Genomic DNA, 19,525 nt, shown 5'->3' on the forward strand with positions numbered 1-19,525 from the left:
TGACTTGGGACTGCAGAGAAGGCACGGACAGCACAGATCCTGGCTTTGGAACAGACTGTCCAGCTTCGGTGGGGACTTCATTTCAGCCTGCCATTCCAAGGCTCCTGTGCCATAGTCCCTGTGGCACTGCATTTTTCACTTTTCTTCTGGCTCTTAACTAGTTGGGATGAGAGAAGTTGTCCCATACCAAGTGCTTTGTCCCCTCCTTTCCTTACCAGTCGTTCAGCTCTTTCTGTAGTCTGTCTTTCTGTACCTCGTCTCTAGGCTGAAGTGATTAAGTCACAGGAAGTGAATAGGATTAGCACCCTTATAAGAGAGGCTAAAGGGTGCTTCTGTCCCTTCAGCTTAAATTTCCTAGCTTTCAAAAACCATAAATAAGTTTCTATTATTCATAAACATTCCAGTCTAGGGGATTTTGTCAGAGCAGCCTGAATGGACCCAGGTGCCTGACACGTCTATCCTTTGAGTTACTCATCTCAAACCCATACTTCCTACCCCACCCTGGCTCTGGCTATTCTGCTTCTTTACTTCTCTCTGCACAAAGCTTTATCATTTGTTTGTAAGCATGGTCACACTCAAGGCACCACCCGCTTTCCCCTTCTCCTCAATCCCTGTCACACAGTTTACACAGCTAAAACTTCAGTTATATCTGCTGCCTCAACTCCCTCATGAGTCATTTTGTCACTCATTCTTTATCTTAGCTACTACAGCTATCCGTCTAGCATCTAGAACAAAGCTTGGCACTAAGATGGTTCAATAAAAATTGACTGATGAAATGAACCAACCTTTTACAACGTGACTGCCATCACCATTATTCTATTGAGAAGACTTGTTGACCTTAAAACCTCCAAATCCAATTTTCTCATGTCTACATTCAACCGTTGTCCTCTTAGTTGACATATTTCCTTTAATGGCTCTTTTATGACATTCTCCTTGCATCTCTTTCTTCCTTCTGCTGCTTGCTAAATGAGGATTATCACTCTACTATTCAAGCTCTGCACTTGGTCATCTGCTCCTCTGTCCTCTCTCTACATTTAATACAAATTCTTTTCTCCAACCATGGTCTCTCTACACAAGGCTCTACCTGTCTCTTTGATCCAGTCTCCTGCCTGAGTTCTTGCCCCATCTCTCCAATTGCCTTCCAATTACCCCACCGAGACATCTGGCAGGACTCCTGGCTGAAAGCTTCTGCCTCTGGAGCCAGCACCCTCCTCCTCCTGGGTGGCAAAGAGCCAAGTCTAGTGTCATCTCGCTGAATTCTGCCTCAGCCACTCTATTCCCACTTCCTGGCCTTCTCCCTCATTCCTTCTGGCTGGGATTACATTGCTCCCCTGAGAGATCAGCCTTCCCAAAACCCTTCTGTCTTTCCCTTGCTCATAAAACAAAAATTCAAAGACAACAAAGTCTAAACCTCTTGGCCAGTGCTGCTGTCTGAATGTGTCCTTCCAAAACAAAACCAATTCCCACTGCTGTAGTAATAAAAAGGTGGGACCTTTGAGGAACAGATTAAATCATAGGAAATGAATAGAATTAGCATCCTTATAAAGGAGGCTGAAGGGCGCTACCTCCCTACTCTGTCCCTCCAGTCCTGTGAGGCACTGAACCTGCACTTCTTGATTTTGGACTTCCTACTCTCCAAAAAACATGAGAAATAAATTTCTATTATTTACAAACTACCAAGACTAAGGGATTTTCTTATGGCAGCCTGAATGGACCAAGATGCCAGACACTCAAGACCTCATACATCTGTCCTACAGCAAGTGTAATCTTATTTCCTGTTGTTGCTCTTCATCTAACCTATGCCAGAGTTAAACTATACTCTATTTCTCAAAGTAATTTATTACTATTTTTTTTAGAGAAATCATACTATAATTGCCAGTAGCTGAAGAAACTAGGGGATAATACAAATAGCAAAGAATCTTATGTTTTCTGACCCTGGGAACTCATTAAGCAATGCATAGCAACAAAAATGGGTAGTCCTGAGGCTCAGCCACCTACTGAACCACTGCTTATTGAGACCCTACCACAAGCCAGGTGTGGTTCTAGGCACCTGAAGGACAGTGGTAGATAAGACACACAAGGTTGCTTCACATGGGTCCCTTATATTCTAGTGGGATGAAACAACTACTCAGGAAATAAAATTGAAGAATTTCAGATTCTGATACATGCCAAGACAGAAACAGCCCAACAAAATAGAACACGGCTGTGGAGTGGAGTATCGTGAGGAAGATACTATGCAAAGCCTCTCCTGGGAGGTGAGACTCAAGCTTAGACTGAGGGTGAAGGAGTCAGTTTTGAGAAAGGCTAGGTTAGCATCCAAGGGAAGCCTCTAGGATGGCACAGCCACAGGACTTCTGCTACCTGAGGATGAGCAGGACACATCTGATAGGCGAGATAGGCAAGGCAGAGGGTGTGCATGGCCTGGTGACAGTTTGCAGGAGGAAGTCTCTAAGGAGTTTCAAGTAGGACTGACATGCTGAACAGAAAACCTGCAGGGGGTGTGAGGTGAGAGTTCTCAAACAGTACCTCTTCTAGATGAAAATTGCTGATCATGAGGGTCTCCTAATGTAGTAAATTCATTCTTTTAAAAAAATGTATTGCCTTAATTCATGGTGTAAGCAACTGCTCTGTGTTCAGCAGAAACATCTGAATATAGCTACAGCCCTGGCATGAAGGCTGCTGTTGTTCAAGTGGCTCTTTCACTCAAAGATACCCTAATATTGACAGAAGGCTTAGTGTGCATAAGACATCGTGCAAGAACAAGGAACGAGACAGGACCCTGCTGCCATGGCCTTGAAACAGACGAAGAAATAATGACACCTTTGAGGAACATCACTACAACTAAAAGGACAGAGTGCTGTGGGGTCTGCAGCATGATGCTTCCTCTCAGACAAAAGCACAGGCAGAGTGGCCAGGTGGTGAGTGGGAAGAAGTGTCCCTACAGAGGGAACAGTATGGTGCAAGTGGAGGAAAGTGAGCTCCGGCACGACTGAGGAGCACAGGATGAGGACTGGCAGGGTTAGAGAAGGAGGGGATATTGACAGCTAGTCCTGCAGAGGATGAGGGCCAGCTTGTGGAGGTCCCTTTAAATCATAAGAGACTCTGACGTGGCTGCCAAGGGAAGAGTGGACCAGGAGGGAAGGTGAGAGAGAGGGGCTGGGACAGAGTGGTGGGTGGCAGAGAAACAAGGTATAGACACTGAGTTATCTAGGAGGTAAAATGCAAAGGGGAGTCAGGATGACCTGGCCTGCAGCTGGAGCTGCGCATGATGGGGCCGTGACCCAGAAGGAAGAGGAGCTGTCTGTGTGGGAGAATGCCCCGAGGGCTGGACATGATGGTAGTGAGTGCTGGACTATCAACAGGTGTGTGAGTGAGTAACGGGGTCTATACAGGCCGCTGTCTAGAAGCCACCCTTTATAAAGACAGTACTTAAGGGGCTGGGGAGGTGGCTCAGTGGAAGAGTGCTCGTCTAGCACGTGTGAGGCACCGGGTTTGATCCTCAGCACCATATAAAAATAAGTAAAATAAAGGTACTGTGTCCACCTATGACTACAAAAATAGTAAAAAAAAAAAAAAAAAAAAGAAAAAGAAAAGAAGAGAAAAAAAAAGACAATACTTAGAGCTGTAGGAGTGACTGGAATGGCCTGAGGATTGGTGGGATAAGAGGAGGGACCAGCAGAGCTGGAAAAATATCCACCAAGAACAAGTCTTAGTAAGACTCCTTTTCTCCATGCTACCATAGCACCTGGAAATAGTTCTTCAAAATCTAATTTTGGTGTATATTTGTCTGCCTTCTTTAACTGGCTTCCAAGCTTAGAAGGAAGGGATGTATCTTCCTTATCTACTCCTAAATAGCAGTCCTGAGAGCTCAGTGCCAGTCACACAGTAGCCCCTCAAAGAGTTTGCAGGATTCTTGCACAAACAAGAGGACAGTATGCTTACTTGCCCAAGAAGATGTTATCAAAGATATACTTAAATCTCACAACTCAACAACAACAACAAAATAACTTGATTTAAAAATGGGCAAAAGATCTAGGCACAGTGGTGCATGCCCTATAATCCCAGCAGCTTGGGAGGCTGAGGCAGGAGGACCACAAGTTCAAAGTCAGCCTCAGCAACTCTGTGAGACCCAAAGCAACTCAGCGAAGTCCTAGCTCTAAAAAATACAAAAAAGGGCTGTGGATGTGGCAGTGGTTAAATACCCCAAGTTCAATCTCTAGTACCAAAAAAAAAAAAAAAAAAAGGTAAAAGACTTAACCAGACGTTTCTCTAAAGACATACAAATGCCCAGTGAGTATGTGAAAAAGACACTCAACATCACTAGTCACCAGAGAAACACAAAACAAAACCACAGTGAGATGTCACCTCACACCTGACGGGATGGCTACCATCAAAGACCCCAGAAAATGAATGTGCTATATTCATGGAGTTGAGTATTACTCAGCCTTAAAAAGGAAGGAACTCTGATATATGCCACTGTACAGAGGAACCTTGAGGACACCATGTGAAGCAGAATAGGCCACAAAAGGCACGTCATGCACAAGTCCACTTAAGACAAACACATAGGCCACGCTCAGACACAGAAAGAAATAGCAGTTGCCATGGGCTGGGGGAAAGTCCGCCTCCACCTGCCAGGACATGCCCCTTTCTGCAGCAGGAGGGCACAGCACTGCTGGGGACTCCAGGCGAGAAGGCCCAGGACAATGACCCTTGCTTTGTAGTACTGAAACAGAGGCTCTCCCCACATTCTCTTTGCTTCAGCAGAGCAGTTTAAGCCAAAGCCCCAACGCCTAGATCGACTTGAGGGCTGCCTCCGTCTCTGTTTATTTCCTATGTTTGTGAGAGGTGTACGTGCATCAGACTTCTGTGTATTTCTCCAGTTATTTCTGTCCTTTGTTAGGAAGTCCCAACTAAGAAGTCATAAAGATGATTTTTACTCTAAGTGAATAAATGAAGGTTCGGCCTTCACGCCAGAGTCCTGTTCAGCACTAGCTCCCTCTGATTATTTACTACTCATTCATTTGACTGGCTAATACAATAAGGCATTCTGGTTAAGAGGCAAAAACTGTTCTCTCCCCTATTAATCCTAGTTTATACAACAAATTCAATTAAAGTAAAAAAATGACTGAAATACAATTTGTCAAAGATAACTGAAGTGAGTATAATAAACTCATGAATGTTTACCAGACTGGGTATACTGACACAGTGACTTTTCTTTAATATCATTACCTGAACAAGCGTGTCCAGTGTGAAGATGTGCTCCCCCCGAACACTGTAGAACTTGACCATGGCACTCTTCAGAAGGGGGCCATTGGGGAGCTCGCTGAGTTGGGTCTGCCGCTCCATCCCAGCAACTGCCAGCAAGTCTCCCTGTGTGCACCACTGAGCTACCACCTCTGAAACCATACAGAAGAGACACTCAGCATGAGGATGCAACCCTCCTCAACTGCCAGTCAGCCATACTGGCATGCATCTTCAGTAGTTTAAAACATAGAGATGCTAACCAAATAATCAAGTAGACCTCCCCTTTCACGAAGATAACAACCCATTTCTTTTATTTTAATTAATTTATTTTAACTAGGTATATATGACAGCAGAATGCATTTTGATTCATTGTATACAACTGCAGCACTTTTCATTTCTCTGGTTATACACAATGTAGCAGCGCAACACATGTGCAGTCACACATGTACTTAGGGTAATGATGTCAGTCTCATTCCACCATCTTTCCTGCCCCATGCCCCCTCCCCAACAATCCTCTCTTTTAAGACTTACTATAAACAACCTGTTACATGGTTGGAGATTACAGTTTCTCTAAAACATATCTAGATCAGGTAGAAATCCAGATATAAGAAGGTTGCCATGTTAAAGGTGGGTGTGGTGGAGCAGCTGCTTGGGAGCCTGAGACAGGAAAATCACAAATTTGGAGGCTAGGCTGAGGAACATAGTGAGACCTTATTGAAAAAGGGGGGTAGGGGGAGGGGGGGAGGAAGGAGAAGAAGAAGAGGAGGAGGAGGAGAAAGAGGAGAAAATGATGATGATGATGGTGATGAGGAGGAGGAGAAGAAGAAGAGAAGGAGGAGGAAGAGGTAGAGGAGAAGTAGTAGTAGTAGTAGTAGTAGTAGTAAGAGAAGGAAACAGAGGAGAGGGAGGGAGAAGAATAAGAAAAAGAAGAACTGTTTTAACTATCTCTAAGCATTTCCATAATCTATCTACACCAGCATTTCCATACTGAGACTGTGGAACATTTCTGCTAAGCAAGTTAAGTGATAAAACCTGTGACCCTATACATGTCACATCAGTGTTTCCCACTGCTGTGCCCACCACTCCCAGAGAAGACGCCGAGTTTGTACATGCTCAAAGTAAAAAGTTGAGTCAAGGAAGCCCATGTTTACTCATTTGATACCTGGGTAACACTAGGCAAGTAAATCTCTGATGAAGGATATACACACATACAAGGGTACTGACTTCTATTTAACACTTTTTTTTTAATGCTGTCAGACTTAGAAAAGAAGATAAGCAGTCTTGCTGGGGGGCAGGTAGTACTGTCAGAGAAATTTTCACACTAGAGATGACAACACCCATCTACAAGCCATTATTTAACTAACAAGTAGCTGTTAAATGGTTTGTCTTATCCCAGTGTGAGCAATTACCTAGTTCTTGCTGGTGAACAGATCTATAAGTACCAACAAGATTTATAGCATTTTTTCTCTCTTAAAACCACAGAACCATAATCTGGCTTATACTAAAAGCTCTGAAATCTATATCTAAGTAGCCCATTTTGCAGAGAAGCTGAACTGAATTAAAAGAAGGTGCACTGGCCAGGATAGGCACGTATTCCAATGCCGGGGCTATAGTGCAGCAACTTCTAAGCTCCTTCTAGTCACATGACCATAACATCCCTCTAGTTCACCCTTGGAAAGAGTTTCGGTGCTAATTCCAGTGCTTGCTGAAGTCACTGATGCTCTTGTACAACGGCCTTGAAAGTGAGCACACTCCATGAAGCAAGACACCTCATCAGGTTGGCTGCAGCAGAAACCAGGAGACAGAGAGCTGAGCTGCAGCAGTTATAGACAAACACAAATCAATCCCAAATAGTGACAATACCAATAAAGGATTATTTGTATGAATAAAGTTAGACACAAACCAGAAAACAAAAAATAAAAAGAATCAAGTAAATATCCTGGTAAATAAAATTTTTAAGATGTCAGAAAATGGAGGTTAGAGGATTTGTGCCTCTTCTAAAATGTGCTCTGAATATTCACTGCCAGGTCTAGGTCTAGAGAAAATCCTGGTAGGGATCATGAATGAAATAATCTTCAGTGAATGGCAGTGTTAAGTAGGTACACAAGAACACCAAAAGGAGAAGCAGCTAATAGTCAAAGTGCTAACAAGACAGAGTCTATGGACTCCTGGGCAGAAACATCACTGTAATTTGGTAGGTAATAAAGATGCCAGCACTGTGGTTGCAGTGGCAAATGCCTGTAATCCCAGCGGCCTAGGAGGCTGAAGGAGGATTGCAAGTTCAAAGTCAGCCTCAGCAACTTAACTAGGCCCTAAGCAACTTAGCAAGACTCTGTCTCAAAATAAAAAATAAAAAGGGGTCATTTTCTGCCCCCAAAATAAGCCTTGCTAGGTGCTTCACCGTTTGACTCCTCTGCTGAACACCAAATAAAGAAAAGCCTGCTGGAAAAAATAATAATAATAATAAAAGAGTGGGCTGAGGATGTTGCTCAGTGGTTAAACCCCTGGATTCAATCCCCAGTTCCCATCCCCCACAAAAAAACACAGATGGTAACACTAAATTCCATGGCTCCTCATCTGACCTGTATTGATTCGTACCATTCTTTTATTTTTTAAAAATATTCTTTGAATTTTGTCACAAAATGGTTTTGAAAGTAAGAAGCAGGCTGCTTGCTGCCCTTATAGTGCTGGCCTGGACACAGATGCCTTCAAAGACTGCTCACAGCAGAGGCCAGCACACACGGAGCTTTTCTGTTGGAGGTGAGAATGAGTCCAAATATGTCTGAGCACACACTCAGGGATTTCTTGAATTCAGTTGCAAAGTCACACTGACAGTTGTCATCTGCAAAGCAAGTCACTCTTTTGCAAAGAAGAAATTCCATATGAAAACTGCCACTTCATATTCTGGCAGTTACAGGATGTGTAGCATCAAGGAATGCAGATGTGGGCTCCTCTGATGCTCAGCAGACCAGTCCTGATCCACATGGTGGGCACACCAGCTGCCAGAGGAATGGGCTATTTCATAAATCCTTGACACCAAGAATTCAGGAATTAAGAAGGAATATCCTGGAATTGTCCAGAGTCAGTCAGGAGTATCGAGTCCTCATCAGGGGCTGAGTTTCTGGGTTTGGAGTTTAAAATTGTCATAAAAACAACAAATTGAAAGTAAAACTGAAAGTAAAAGCAAATGTTCATTCAATTCCCAGATATCACTATGATGAAGAATACAGAAGCCCAGATGATTGGGACAGAATTTTTCTGTTTCAGAAATGTTTTGTAAACCATGTCTATTATATTTTAAAAAACAATCTCCAATATCCTTGCCCAAGGTTTCTGTAATAACTTTCTTATTCTTTAAATCCCTAAGATTGTATTTAAAATTAAAAATTTGTTTCTCCCTAGGAGAAACAAATGAATATTATATTCAGTAGCCTTCTTTTGACTCTCCCTAAAACTCCTGGCCAAGAGTTTCTAATGTTCCCCATTCGGAGAACTGGAAGTTCAGAAGCATCCAGGTGATCCATCTTCCAAACACACTTATTTTCTCAATGATTTGGGGCTAAGACATGGGGGGCATTTTGGCCTCTTAAGTGTTTGCAAAGAAAATCAGTAGACTGGTCTGGGGTTGTGGCTCAATGGTAGAGCATTTGCCTAGCATGTGTGAAGCACTGGGTTCAAGTGTCAGCACCCGCATATTACTAAATGAGTAAAATAAAGGTCCATCAAAAACTATAATTTAAAAAAAGAAAAAAAGAAAATCAGGGCTGGGGTTATAGCTCAGTTGGTAGAAGGTTTGCCTTGCATGTGTGAGGCACTGGGTTCGATCCTTAGCACCATATAAAATCAAATAAATTAAATAAAGGCATTGTGTCCATCTACAACTAAAAAAATATGAAAAGAAAAAGAAAACTAGCAGATTTACACTGCTCAACTTAAACCAGACAATCTTATGGATCTTTCTTGGTAAAAGCTGGGGGTCAAATTTTCATCTAAAGTTAGCAGTGAGAATTGGTTCTTTCATGTTAACAAGAAACCTCTTTTGTGGGATTAGTGCTGGGTTCAAAGGAGGCAGCTAGGTTTTAGCAGGAAAAGTGTGGTCTCTTAACAAACACCACATACACTGCAGCTGCCTCGTGGCTGCCTGAGGTTAACCCAGCCCTCTGTCCCTTAGGTTTCCATAGTAATGAATCACCTTTCTGTTAGTTGACTCTTGTTTGTGGGCACATGCATATGCACGTGGTGCGAGAGTGAGAGGAAGGAGACAACAGCAGGTGATTCCTCTTTAAAAAGGCCGTTTTCAGTGAGTATAGTAAGGACTGGAAAAAAAGGGCCCATATCCACTGAGGACCAATCTGCTACCAGGGGCCCCAGCATCACTGACCCCTGTCTGTTCCCTCAGAATGAGTGACGAAATGCTAAGAGGAAGAAATTCTGCAAAACAAAGCATGGGGTGGAGGCCTTTTATTTCATGGCACACAGGGATGAAAGAAGTGCCTTTGAAAGCTGCTTACAGTACTGAGGTACCCAGCTCCTCGGGGAACACCTGAACTCATGACTGAATCACTCTTCCTCAAGAAAAAGTAGAAGTCATAGAGGGTAAAGTCCGGGGGAATAAACCAACTCAATGCTTACTGTGTCCCCAGCTGGGTTCCTCCCCTGGTGCAACTTCCTGGGCAGTAGCTACAAAGCAACATCAGACCCTACTTCCACCCCAATCCTAGAAATCTGCAGCAAAAACCAAGGGTGGCAGGTGGTGCAGAAGAGGGCTGGTCACAGGGACAAGGGATGACCTGGAATCCTAATTCTTCTGCACATGACATAAATTACAGCACTGGTGGTAAGTCAAAGAAAGGGCATGTGAGTCACCTTTTTCCCCTTGAAAAGTTGTCTAAGTTAGTTACAGAGAAAGACCCAGGGGATCAGAGACCTTAGGGATAGGTGACAGACCTGTCTGTGATAGGGTAGATGACTGTGGCCAACTGCTCTTTTCTCTTTTATTTTTTAAATTTATGTGGACAAAACATAAATTTAAAAAATAAATAATACTGCTGTTCAGGCTACATGTAAGATCAAGTCTAAAATATTCTGATACCATGACAGAAAAGAGAAATCTTCTCCATGAGGTACCTCCTGGATGGCACCAGTTCACTTCAATTTCATTCATCTTTCTGAAATTAGGAAGACTTAGTACAACGGCATCTCCCCTCCAGGAAGGTGTAAATAATTGAAAACATTTTAGACTACATTAAGATTTCTAGTTAGGCAATGACTACAATGCTGAATTTGTCTGAGTTTTTAGAACATGACTCAGGTAAAAAATCTTTACCTTAGTGAGGGCCTCTTTAAATCACTCCTCAAATCACCAACTCCTCCTCTTATACTCAGCACCATTGATGGGGCTATGTCAGAAATGCTGCTACAGCACAACATGACTTGATAGGTATAACATAAGTCAACAGACTTAAGGAGCCAAAAAAAATAGTTTCCATAAGCAAGATGGTAAAAAAGACTGAAAAATTCATCTTGTGAAGAAGAAAGAGGAACTGAGTGGTACTTATATTATTTTCAGTCATGACCAGATATTTCATAGAGAGCAAATTCAGAATTCCAACAGTAGTGGCAGATTTTTAAGAAAAAAATAACTTGGTTAAGAAGTTTGAAAATGTAATTTGTGAAGAAAAATGGAGATTAGATTACTAACTATATGGGGGAGCTTATGATGACCAAACATATTATTTAGATCCATGAAAGACAGAACATTCAAAAAACAATTTACAGAAAAGCAAAGGAATTTAAGTTCATCATCAGCATGAAAATATTTACTTAGCTCATAATGAGGCCTATCTTTGTGGTATGAAGGAGGGCTTCTCCATACTTCATGCTGCACAGGACTTTATAGGCTAAATAATTCCTTATAAATCTAGTTCTGAAACAGCAGAAGGGGATACCTAAGAAGGAGTATAACCTGCTTCTAAAAATATTCTAAAATAGAATTAAGTAAGGCTTGGGGGTATTAGAGATGTATGATATATTTCGGTCAACCATCAGTGACATATATAGACCTGATTCCTGAAGAATTCACACAAGCAGCAGCAGCAGTACAGGACAGTAACTCTCTAGACTGACATCCAATTTTGAATTTTGGCAGTTAACTAGGTTGCAGTCAAGTTCCTGGCTGGCTTCTCACCTCCCTTTTCAGGTTACAGTAGGTCCTTTGAAAATATTAGCCAGAGGCAATCCAGGAATTTCTTTCTTTTTTTTTGGTGGGGGAGGGTACTGGGCATTGAACTCAGGGGCATTCAGCAACTGAGCCACATCCCCAGCCCTATTTTGTATTTTATTTAGAGACAGGGTCTCACTGAGTTGCTTAGGGCCTTGTTGTTGCTGAGGCTGGCTTTGAACTTGAAATCCTCCTGCTTCAGGCTCCCACAAGTATGCATCACCACGCCCAGCCAGGAATTGAATTTTTAAATCTTTATACACTGCACCATTCAATCCTCAAGAAACAGACTGTTTTTCCAAAGAATTCACCAGGGCCACAACATCAGTTAATATTCTTGAATTGAAAAATTTAGAGCATTTCCAATGCCTATGGCCACTGATTTTCTATCCAGAAGGCAGCAGTGCTTGATGCCTGCCCTTCACATCCATGCCTCCATCTGGCCGTTGCAGAACCTCCACAAGTCTTTCAAGGTAGCATTACTGCACAATGATTGGTACCTTAATAAGCCTGTCAAATTCTTAAAATTACAGAGCTTCTGTGTAAATGATGACTGTACACCATCTGCTGCCTCAGGAATGGCAGGTGCTAGTATCCGTTTACTGTGCAGACAGTGTGAACCAGATGCAAACACACATACACCTGGGAGGGTCATTCTTGTCAGAGTGAGGAAAGGAGTAGGGTAGGACAAAGACTGATGGGAATCCCTCTTCAAGATAAGACCAGCTATGGAGTTGTCAGGTAAGCAGAGGAGCTAGGGGAGTGACCTGTGTTAACAGACTTCATTAAGCCCAGAAGAAGTCACTGCAGAGGACAGGAATCAATAAGTACCACGTGTGTGACACCAGCCCAGAAGGCATTCGAGCACAGGGCTGCGGGGATGGGGCATGGCAGCGTTTTGTACCTTTCAGCCCTGAGCGGATGACAGTGGGAGACAAGTCATCGTAGTTGTTCATTAAGCTGATGTCCCCCGAGGTGAAGCTGACAGTGAGCAGAAGCTTGATGTTCTGCACTGGGATGGGGTACGCTGCAGGACCATCTGTGGAAACACAAGTGCCTAGTGAGAAGCAGGCAACAAGGCTGTGCTCTTGCGTGGTGCCCTAAAAACTGCCCAGTGATGCAGCTCTCACTCTGGACTGGGATGTCACCAAATGAGGCAGTCACTGCACCATTCAGGAGCCACACAAGTCATCAGTAGAGCACTAGCAGAAGACCTCAGAATGAGGAGAAGGACATGGAATATGCAATCCAAGGCAACTGCAAGGTAGTGAAAATATGTGTGAAGTTTATTAACTTGTATATTAATGTGTCATGCAAATTAATAAATGCAAATTATTTTAATGCTATACAACATATAAGAATAGTGGGAAGGAGGATAAAAACATTTTCTTAATTTGGGTCCAAAGCATCAAAAAAAGCTCTTTTCAATACTAAATGCTCTTTCATTGAATGTTGAAGGCAATAAGCAACCACAGTAGTCACAATCAGTTCTTTCCCGCTTAAGTTTTTCCCATAAGAGACTGAAAATCTGGAAAGAAGGCTGAAGTTGGATGTGCTATATACGCAGCACCTGGCCACCATAAAGAAAATCCTGCTTTGCACATTCCAGGAGTGCTTGTATGTGAGGGGCTATGGACTGGGTCTTCCACATGTTATTTGAGAAAGTGAAAGTCCCTCTACATACCTGGATGAGGCAGGGCTCTTTCAGAAAGTATCATGGTCACATGAGCTCAACTCCAGCAGCCATCCAGGGTGGCCTGCCTGATATTCACCTGACTTAATGTCTTCATGCTAAGACACTGCACTATACCTACCTCTGCACTCCAATTCTCTAAGCCACCAAGAATATTGTTACATCTGAAATGCAAATACCTGTCATCCCCTAAAGTGCTCCCTGCTTCTGAGAAGGGTAACTGGCTAGAGGAGCACCATGGACTGACTAATGTCTTGGGCTGACTCTGGACTTGCTTTGTAAATCTGGTCTCTGGATCCCATTTCTTCCAGTAATAAAATGGTTTGAGTGAATCTAAATTCACCCTACTAGAAAGGAGTTCTGAGCTGAGTCCATATTTTGACTTTCTTGCTCAGAGACTGTAGAAATATGACCAATGATTCACCTGACGCTGTTGTCTATTTGGAAAAGGAAAGTCACCATCCAAGTGGATGTATAGGTACTAGGAAATCTCTCCCTCTCAAGACCCAGTGATCTGGAAACCCTACAGCCAATCTTAATGCTTTTCACGTGGGAAACCATCCTTCACACAACATGCAAGTTGCTGGGAAGCATACCATATTATTTCTGTCTCTGTGACAAGAGGGAGAAGTACCAGTGGAGACAGAGGCTGATGGGGGTGACTTCCAATTTTTTTCTGCACCAGTTCCTCCTAGGATGACAGGCCCGAAGTGGCAGGAGAGGTCAGAAACTGTCCAGGACAACAGCCTGCAACAGTGTGACCATTTCTAATTAAGGGGCCAATCCCTTCCACTGTGTCATAATATATTTTTCTTAAAAAAATTTTGGTGGGTGCAGAGTATGGGACTCTGGCAAAGGATATAGGCCAGTGCTGCATACTGACTCTGGTGAAGGGCAGAACCACACCAGAGGGTTCCTTCTACTTTTTTTGGTCTTCTAAGGGGAGGAGAGATGAAACACACTGCTTGAGCAGAAGAGGCTGGAGTTGCCTAAAGCAATTCCCACCAAGAGTGTCTGGTATCACAGTGAGGTCACGGAGGGTTGGGGGGGATCATGTGACCTGAGAAGGGGTTTAGCTTCTGCCTGAATCAGGAGAAAACACAGGCATGAAATATGGCCCAGACCCTGGCCTTCACTGTGGCAAAACTGATTCTCTTCTCATGCAGTAAAGCTACAGGCTTCAGAACCCTGAGGGATCTGTCCACGCCACACATGAAGCTACTTAACTCCACAGAACTCTCCATCTTAAAGCTCTTTATTCCTGCTCAGCAGCAAAACCCCACAGCACCCCAGGGACACAGGAAGAGCCATCTTTATTCTTTACATCTAAGAAAACCTAATCCCATGGGGCATAATCAACTTCACCCTGATCCTGAGAAAAGGGACAGCAGAGAGGAAGCAGTCACACCAAGAGGGGAGATCAGGCCAGTTGTGCCTTGCATTTCAGTTCAAGAACCCTTCCCAGTAAGTTAGAGAGCCGCAATGGCAAACCTTCACCCTTTCTTTTCCAAATCAATTCTTTCTCCTTATGGTGCTCCGGTCTGTTAAATGAGTAAGAAAGAGAGGGCCAGCGAGCTGGCTACCTTGGGGAGGGGAGTAGTCGTCTGAGTCGGTATCACTCTCGCTGCTGTCTTCCACCAGGAAGATGGGGTAGTTCCAGGACATGCTGAGGATGCCGTCAGACTCATGCAGGAGGACGTGGGCCAGCATCCTGCAGTGGCAGTCCATGACAATTACCTGCCTGTCGGCCGTGCCAAACAGCACCTGCAACCAAGGACCAGAAGCCTCGACTGAGTAGGACAAAGTGCTGTGGTTTCTGGCAAACCTTGTTTGTATCAACTGGTTTTAGGATAAAATATATTTAGACTAAAAAAAAAAAAAAACAGTGAAGTAACTGAGAGTGACTTAAAATATTAAATAGCAAACACTCAGCTGGCCATTATTGCAAGAATTCTAGACCTCCAATATTGAAAAATGAACTAACAGCAAAATGAACACCTTAGGTTGTATGGACATTTCCAAATGACACCAGCAAAATTTATTTCTGTTTTGTGTTTTTTCATTGAAGAAGGGTTAAGAAAAGACAATATTAATTTACTTTTCTGGAAAATAAAAATAAAAAAAGAGATTTATTATAATTCTCTTAACTTTAGAAGAAAATGTTTAAATTTGTTGGCCAAAGAGAAAATATATACCACACAAATCACTTATAGACTCAAATCATTTTATAGACTCAAACAACTTGGGAGAAGTCAAATAGGCTGACCATACCACGAAGTGATCAGGCCAGGCTGGCTGCCTGACTAGAAAGGCTAGAACTTACACCCAGAGAAAGTTACTCGAGGCCTCTTTGTCCTTGCTTCTCTTTGCTCTTGGGCTTCTGACATAACCTCCTTACAGCATATGGCACAGCTGGATCTTGGCACCTGGCAGTTTGGGTGCCCAGTGGGCACTCATAACCATTTTTTTTGTGTGTGAAATGAATGAATTACAGTCAGTGACAATGGAAGGCAATTCTGCTGATGACTGAGATAGACTAACTGCCAGGGAAAACATGGTGCGCTTAAGCAGTATTAAGTTCATAGAATTACAGAGCTGTTTAGAGTTGTTTTAGAAGAAACCAACTATTTATCAAATATTCTATTAATCAATATCTATATTTTAATGAATGAACACTAAAAGAAGGTTAAAATAATTTCTCCCAGAGCAATGATGAGTTCATTAGTGTATACTGCATAAAGGAAAAGCAGATGAAACTGCTTTGAAACACTGTGAAATTCATTTTAGAAAGAGCTGGAGTTCTAGCTGTCAATAGAATAATAAGTATTCAATGGCATGGCATATCTACAAAGCTCTCATCCAACACAGTCTCAGGGATGGAGACCTCAGGGCTCATAGACCTGCTGAATTCAGCTCTGGAAGGCAGACTTTTTTTTTAACTTTTATTTTTATGTGGTGCTGAGGATCGAACCCAGGGCCTTGCACATGCAAGGTGAACGCTCTACGGCTGAGCCATAACCCCAGCCCAGGGCAGATGTTTAATGTGCCTGTCCAGCAGTTTTCAACAACAATAAACAGAGAATGTGTTTTCTCAAAACTTTACCTGAGATGTACAATTTACATGTTTTACAGGTGAAAGAGGTGTGGGAATCCCAATGTGCCACTAGTGCTATGGGTGATGTGCATGGAACAGGCTAGTCTACATTCTCATTTCTTCACTATGGGTGTGAGTGTGGGGGGTGGAACCCAGGGCCTCCGCATGCCAGGCAAGCACCCTACCACTGAGTTACATCCCCAGGCCTATTCACTATTTTGAAAAGGTACCTATGAACCTTCATAGTAGGTGAAAGGATTGTTTTATCATATAAGACTCTATTGATGAAAATAATTCATTAGCAGATGCCAGCAAACAATTATTCTTCAAAAGTAGTTAGGACTTATATTTACCAATTCCAACAACTTCCCAGAGCCCTCCCTGCTATAGGTCCTCCTAACACCCCCGAGTCTTCCCTTTGGAACATTTGCTATTGTTCTCCTGTCTTTACTTTATGGTATTTGGTTTCCTTCCGACTCCATACCAGAGTATAAGCTTCTAAGAGCATGGACTGAATGTTGTGTACCTTCCGCCAACCAAATTTATATGTTGATGGTATTTGGAGGCAGGGCTTTGGGAAAATGATTAGATGTAGATGAGGCCTTGAGAGTGGGGCCTTTGTGATAAGAGATCTGAGCTTGCGTGGCTTCTCTCTCCACCATCGACCACTGAGGGAAGGCCGGGTGAGGACACAGGGAAAGGGCAACTATCTGTGAGCAGGAATGGAGCCCTCACCTGTAATGTCTGGCATTTTCAACCTTCAAACCTCAGAACTGTGAGGCCACCCTCAGTTGTTTCAGCCACCAGGTCTGTGGCATCTTGTTACAGTGGTCCAAGTTGAGACCTGAACCCTGTGAGCGCTGCTCATCAGTGTCTCCCGGAACCTCTCATTGTGCATGATGTGCGGTAAAGTGTGTGTGAATGAAGGGTGGGTATGTCTCTGTTCTGAGTAATGCTCAGATTTTTTTTTTCCATTTTAGAGAAAAAGGAACAGATACCAGATAGAAAAACAGACACATCATTCCTGAATTCAGCATCACACTAAAGCAAAACACAACAAAAAAACAGTCTCTAGATCCCCCACCATTAATCCATACCAACTACGGCTCCCATAGAAAGACAGTCTGTGATTAAAATGGGAGAAAAATGGAAAAAGAAGCACTTATAGTCTGGTTGTCAGCAGTGAAGGAGGAAGCTACTCTGTTTTGGAACAAGTTCATCACAGATATGTGACAAACACTGGTAAAACATGAAATCAGATTTTAAAAAAATCTCCTCTTCATTATAAGTTGTTTCCATGCCTAAAAACCTCCAATGAGATAAAGCTTATGCAAGCAAAGAACTTCATGAGAACCAGACAGAGAGTCTAAGAATAATGAATACACACATGGCAAAGGCATCAATCTCTGCTGCTTCTGCTCCCTAATCCTGGGCAATGAGCCAGCTTGAGACAGGCTGGAGCTGGGGGTCCCTTACAAGGTACAACCCACCCTTCAGGTAATCCTTTAATACTCCTCAGGGATGGTCCTAAGTCCTCCTCTCTCTTAAGAGAGCACAACCAGACCCACAGTACCACAGACTCCATTCACAGCTGACACCCTGCCAAGCTTTTCCCCGAGTCCCAGACTTATACAAAGAGCTGCCTCGGGGTCATTTTCCCCTGGATATGCCCAAGGCCCACTGAAGTCAACATATTCAAAATGAAGTGTGTTAGTATCTTTATCTCAAGCAAGCACACAACCAGCTCCCTTCCAGTTAAAAGTGTGGCTTGTGTTTCATCTCCAGTGTCCCAGGTAATGTCTAGTATCTAACAAGTACTCGGAGAGCTCAGGTGAAGGGCTCTAGAGACCCATCAGACAGAATTAATCTCCCGCGAACCATGGTTCCCCAACACTCTGAACCTGGCTCTGATATTGTGTGCCTGTTTCCCTGTAAACCATAAGCTTTTTGATGGCAGGTCTATACTCCTGGCTTGTCACATGCTGCTGTCCTGACTAGATGCTCAATGACTAAAATTGATTTCCTGCCCAACATTTCTTACAAATGAAAACTTTCCCTTTCTTCTGAAAACTAGAAACCAATGTTCAAATCTTCCTATGAAACTGGTTCCTGAAACACTATCGATGATGAATTATGTAAATCTCTGTCCTCTATTTTCATGCTGTTTCCTTTTATGGCTTGTAGGCTCCACAGGGCAGGTACAATGTTCCTTCTGTGATGTGTACCCCGAGACCACATAAGTTGGCAGAGATGTGTGGGTCAGGCCATACCACTTCAATGGCTGTCTCTTTGGGTTTATTTTATTTTCCAGCAAGGAAATTTTTAAGAGCAATGCAATTATGGTATGCATATATAATCTTTTCCTTTCAATGTAATAATCCATTTTAAGCTATTTTTAGGTGTGATTATTTTTAAACAAACACAATTATTACCAGTAGTTTAAAATGAACCAAGTCATGAACCAAAGGCGGGTAGGGAGAGAATGCCAAATCATTCGGAAGATGTGTCTGGGAAGCAGTGGCATCTCTCCAGCACTGTTATCTTTGATATGGTACTCATCTAAATTCTTGAATAAAACTACATTGAGAAATTTCAACTTCAAAAGGTAAAGTACCATAAATGTTTAGTTCTTTTGTAATGGAGTGTGAGTACCAACACTGGATCTAGTTCCTGAAGGAGGCATGACAAATTCCTACTAGAAACCTAAACTCTGCTGGTAGAAGACAGCTGAACTGGCTACGAGGATGCAGGACTGAGAGGACAGCCACAGCAACCCTCCCTCCCTCTAAAAGGAGCCTGTGTCTAAATGCTGTCAGAGGATGGCTGTTTTTTTTTCCTGCTCTTTCTTTCTTCCTTTCTTTGTTTTAAAGATCTCCATTTTGAGTTTCAGAACACTTGCCTTCAGAGGTGCTTCAAGGCCAGGTCTGACATTTTTGCAATGAAATAAACAGTTATTGAAATCAGACAGCTGAAAATGACAGAATTGCTCACTCAAAAAAAATATTTCCTTTCCCCCGCCCAAGAGATATGAAATGTTATTTCACAGTTGACTGTAATACTCACTTCTAAATGTGTATCTTTGGGCTAAACATGTAATTTTAAAGTCATCTCACCTCTTTTCTGCAGAAAAGACCACTTGAAAACTAATGCATAAAGACGAGAGACTATCCCATGTTTGAAGATTTTCAGAGGAGATATGCTATCTGCCTCAGGCCTCAAATTTAATTTTATTAAATAATTCCTGTTACTAGAATATTTTCTCCCCAAATCTTCA

At 42.8% G+C, this 19,525-nt stretch overlaps 1 protein-coding gene across 1 annotated transcript in view; it reads right to left on the reverse strand.

Moving 5' to 3' along the window:
- Nucleotides 1–19,525, reverse strand: part of LOC143389794 (tubby-related protein 4-like) — a 74,204-nt gene that overhangs the window by 19,091 nt on the left and 35,588 nt on the right. Inside the window, exons 5-7 of the mRNA XM_076842599.1 lie at nt 14,741–14,921; nt 12,369–12,503; nt 5,230–5,396 (exon numbers count right to left, since the gene is read on the reverse strand). Of these exons, the coding sequence (XP_076698714.1) occupies nt 5,230–5,396; nt 12,369–12,503; nt 14,741–14,921 (483 nt within the window). The remainder of the gene's footprint in view (nt 1–5,229; nt 5,397–12,368; nt 12,504–14,740; nt 14,922–19,525) is intronic.

Source organism: Callospermophilus lateralis, unplaced genomic scaffold (genome assembly GCF_048772815.1).
Source record: "Callospermophilus lateralis isolate mCalLat2 unplaced genomic scaffold, mCalLat2.hap1 Scaffold_65, whole genome shotgun sequence".
In the NCBI taxonomy this organism is placed as follows: domain Eukaryota; kingdom Metazoa; phylum Chordata; class Mammalia; order Rodentia; family Sciuridae; genus Callospermophilus; species Callospermophilus lateralis.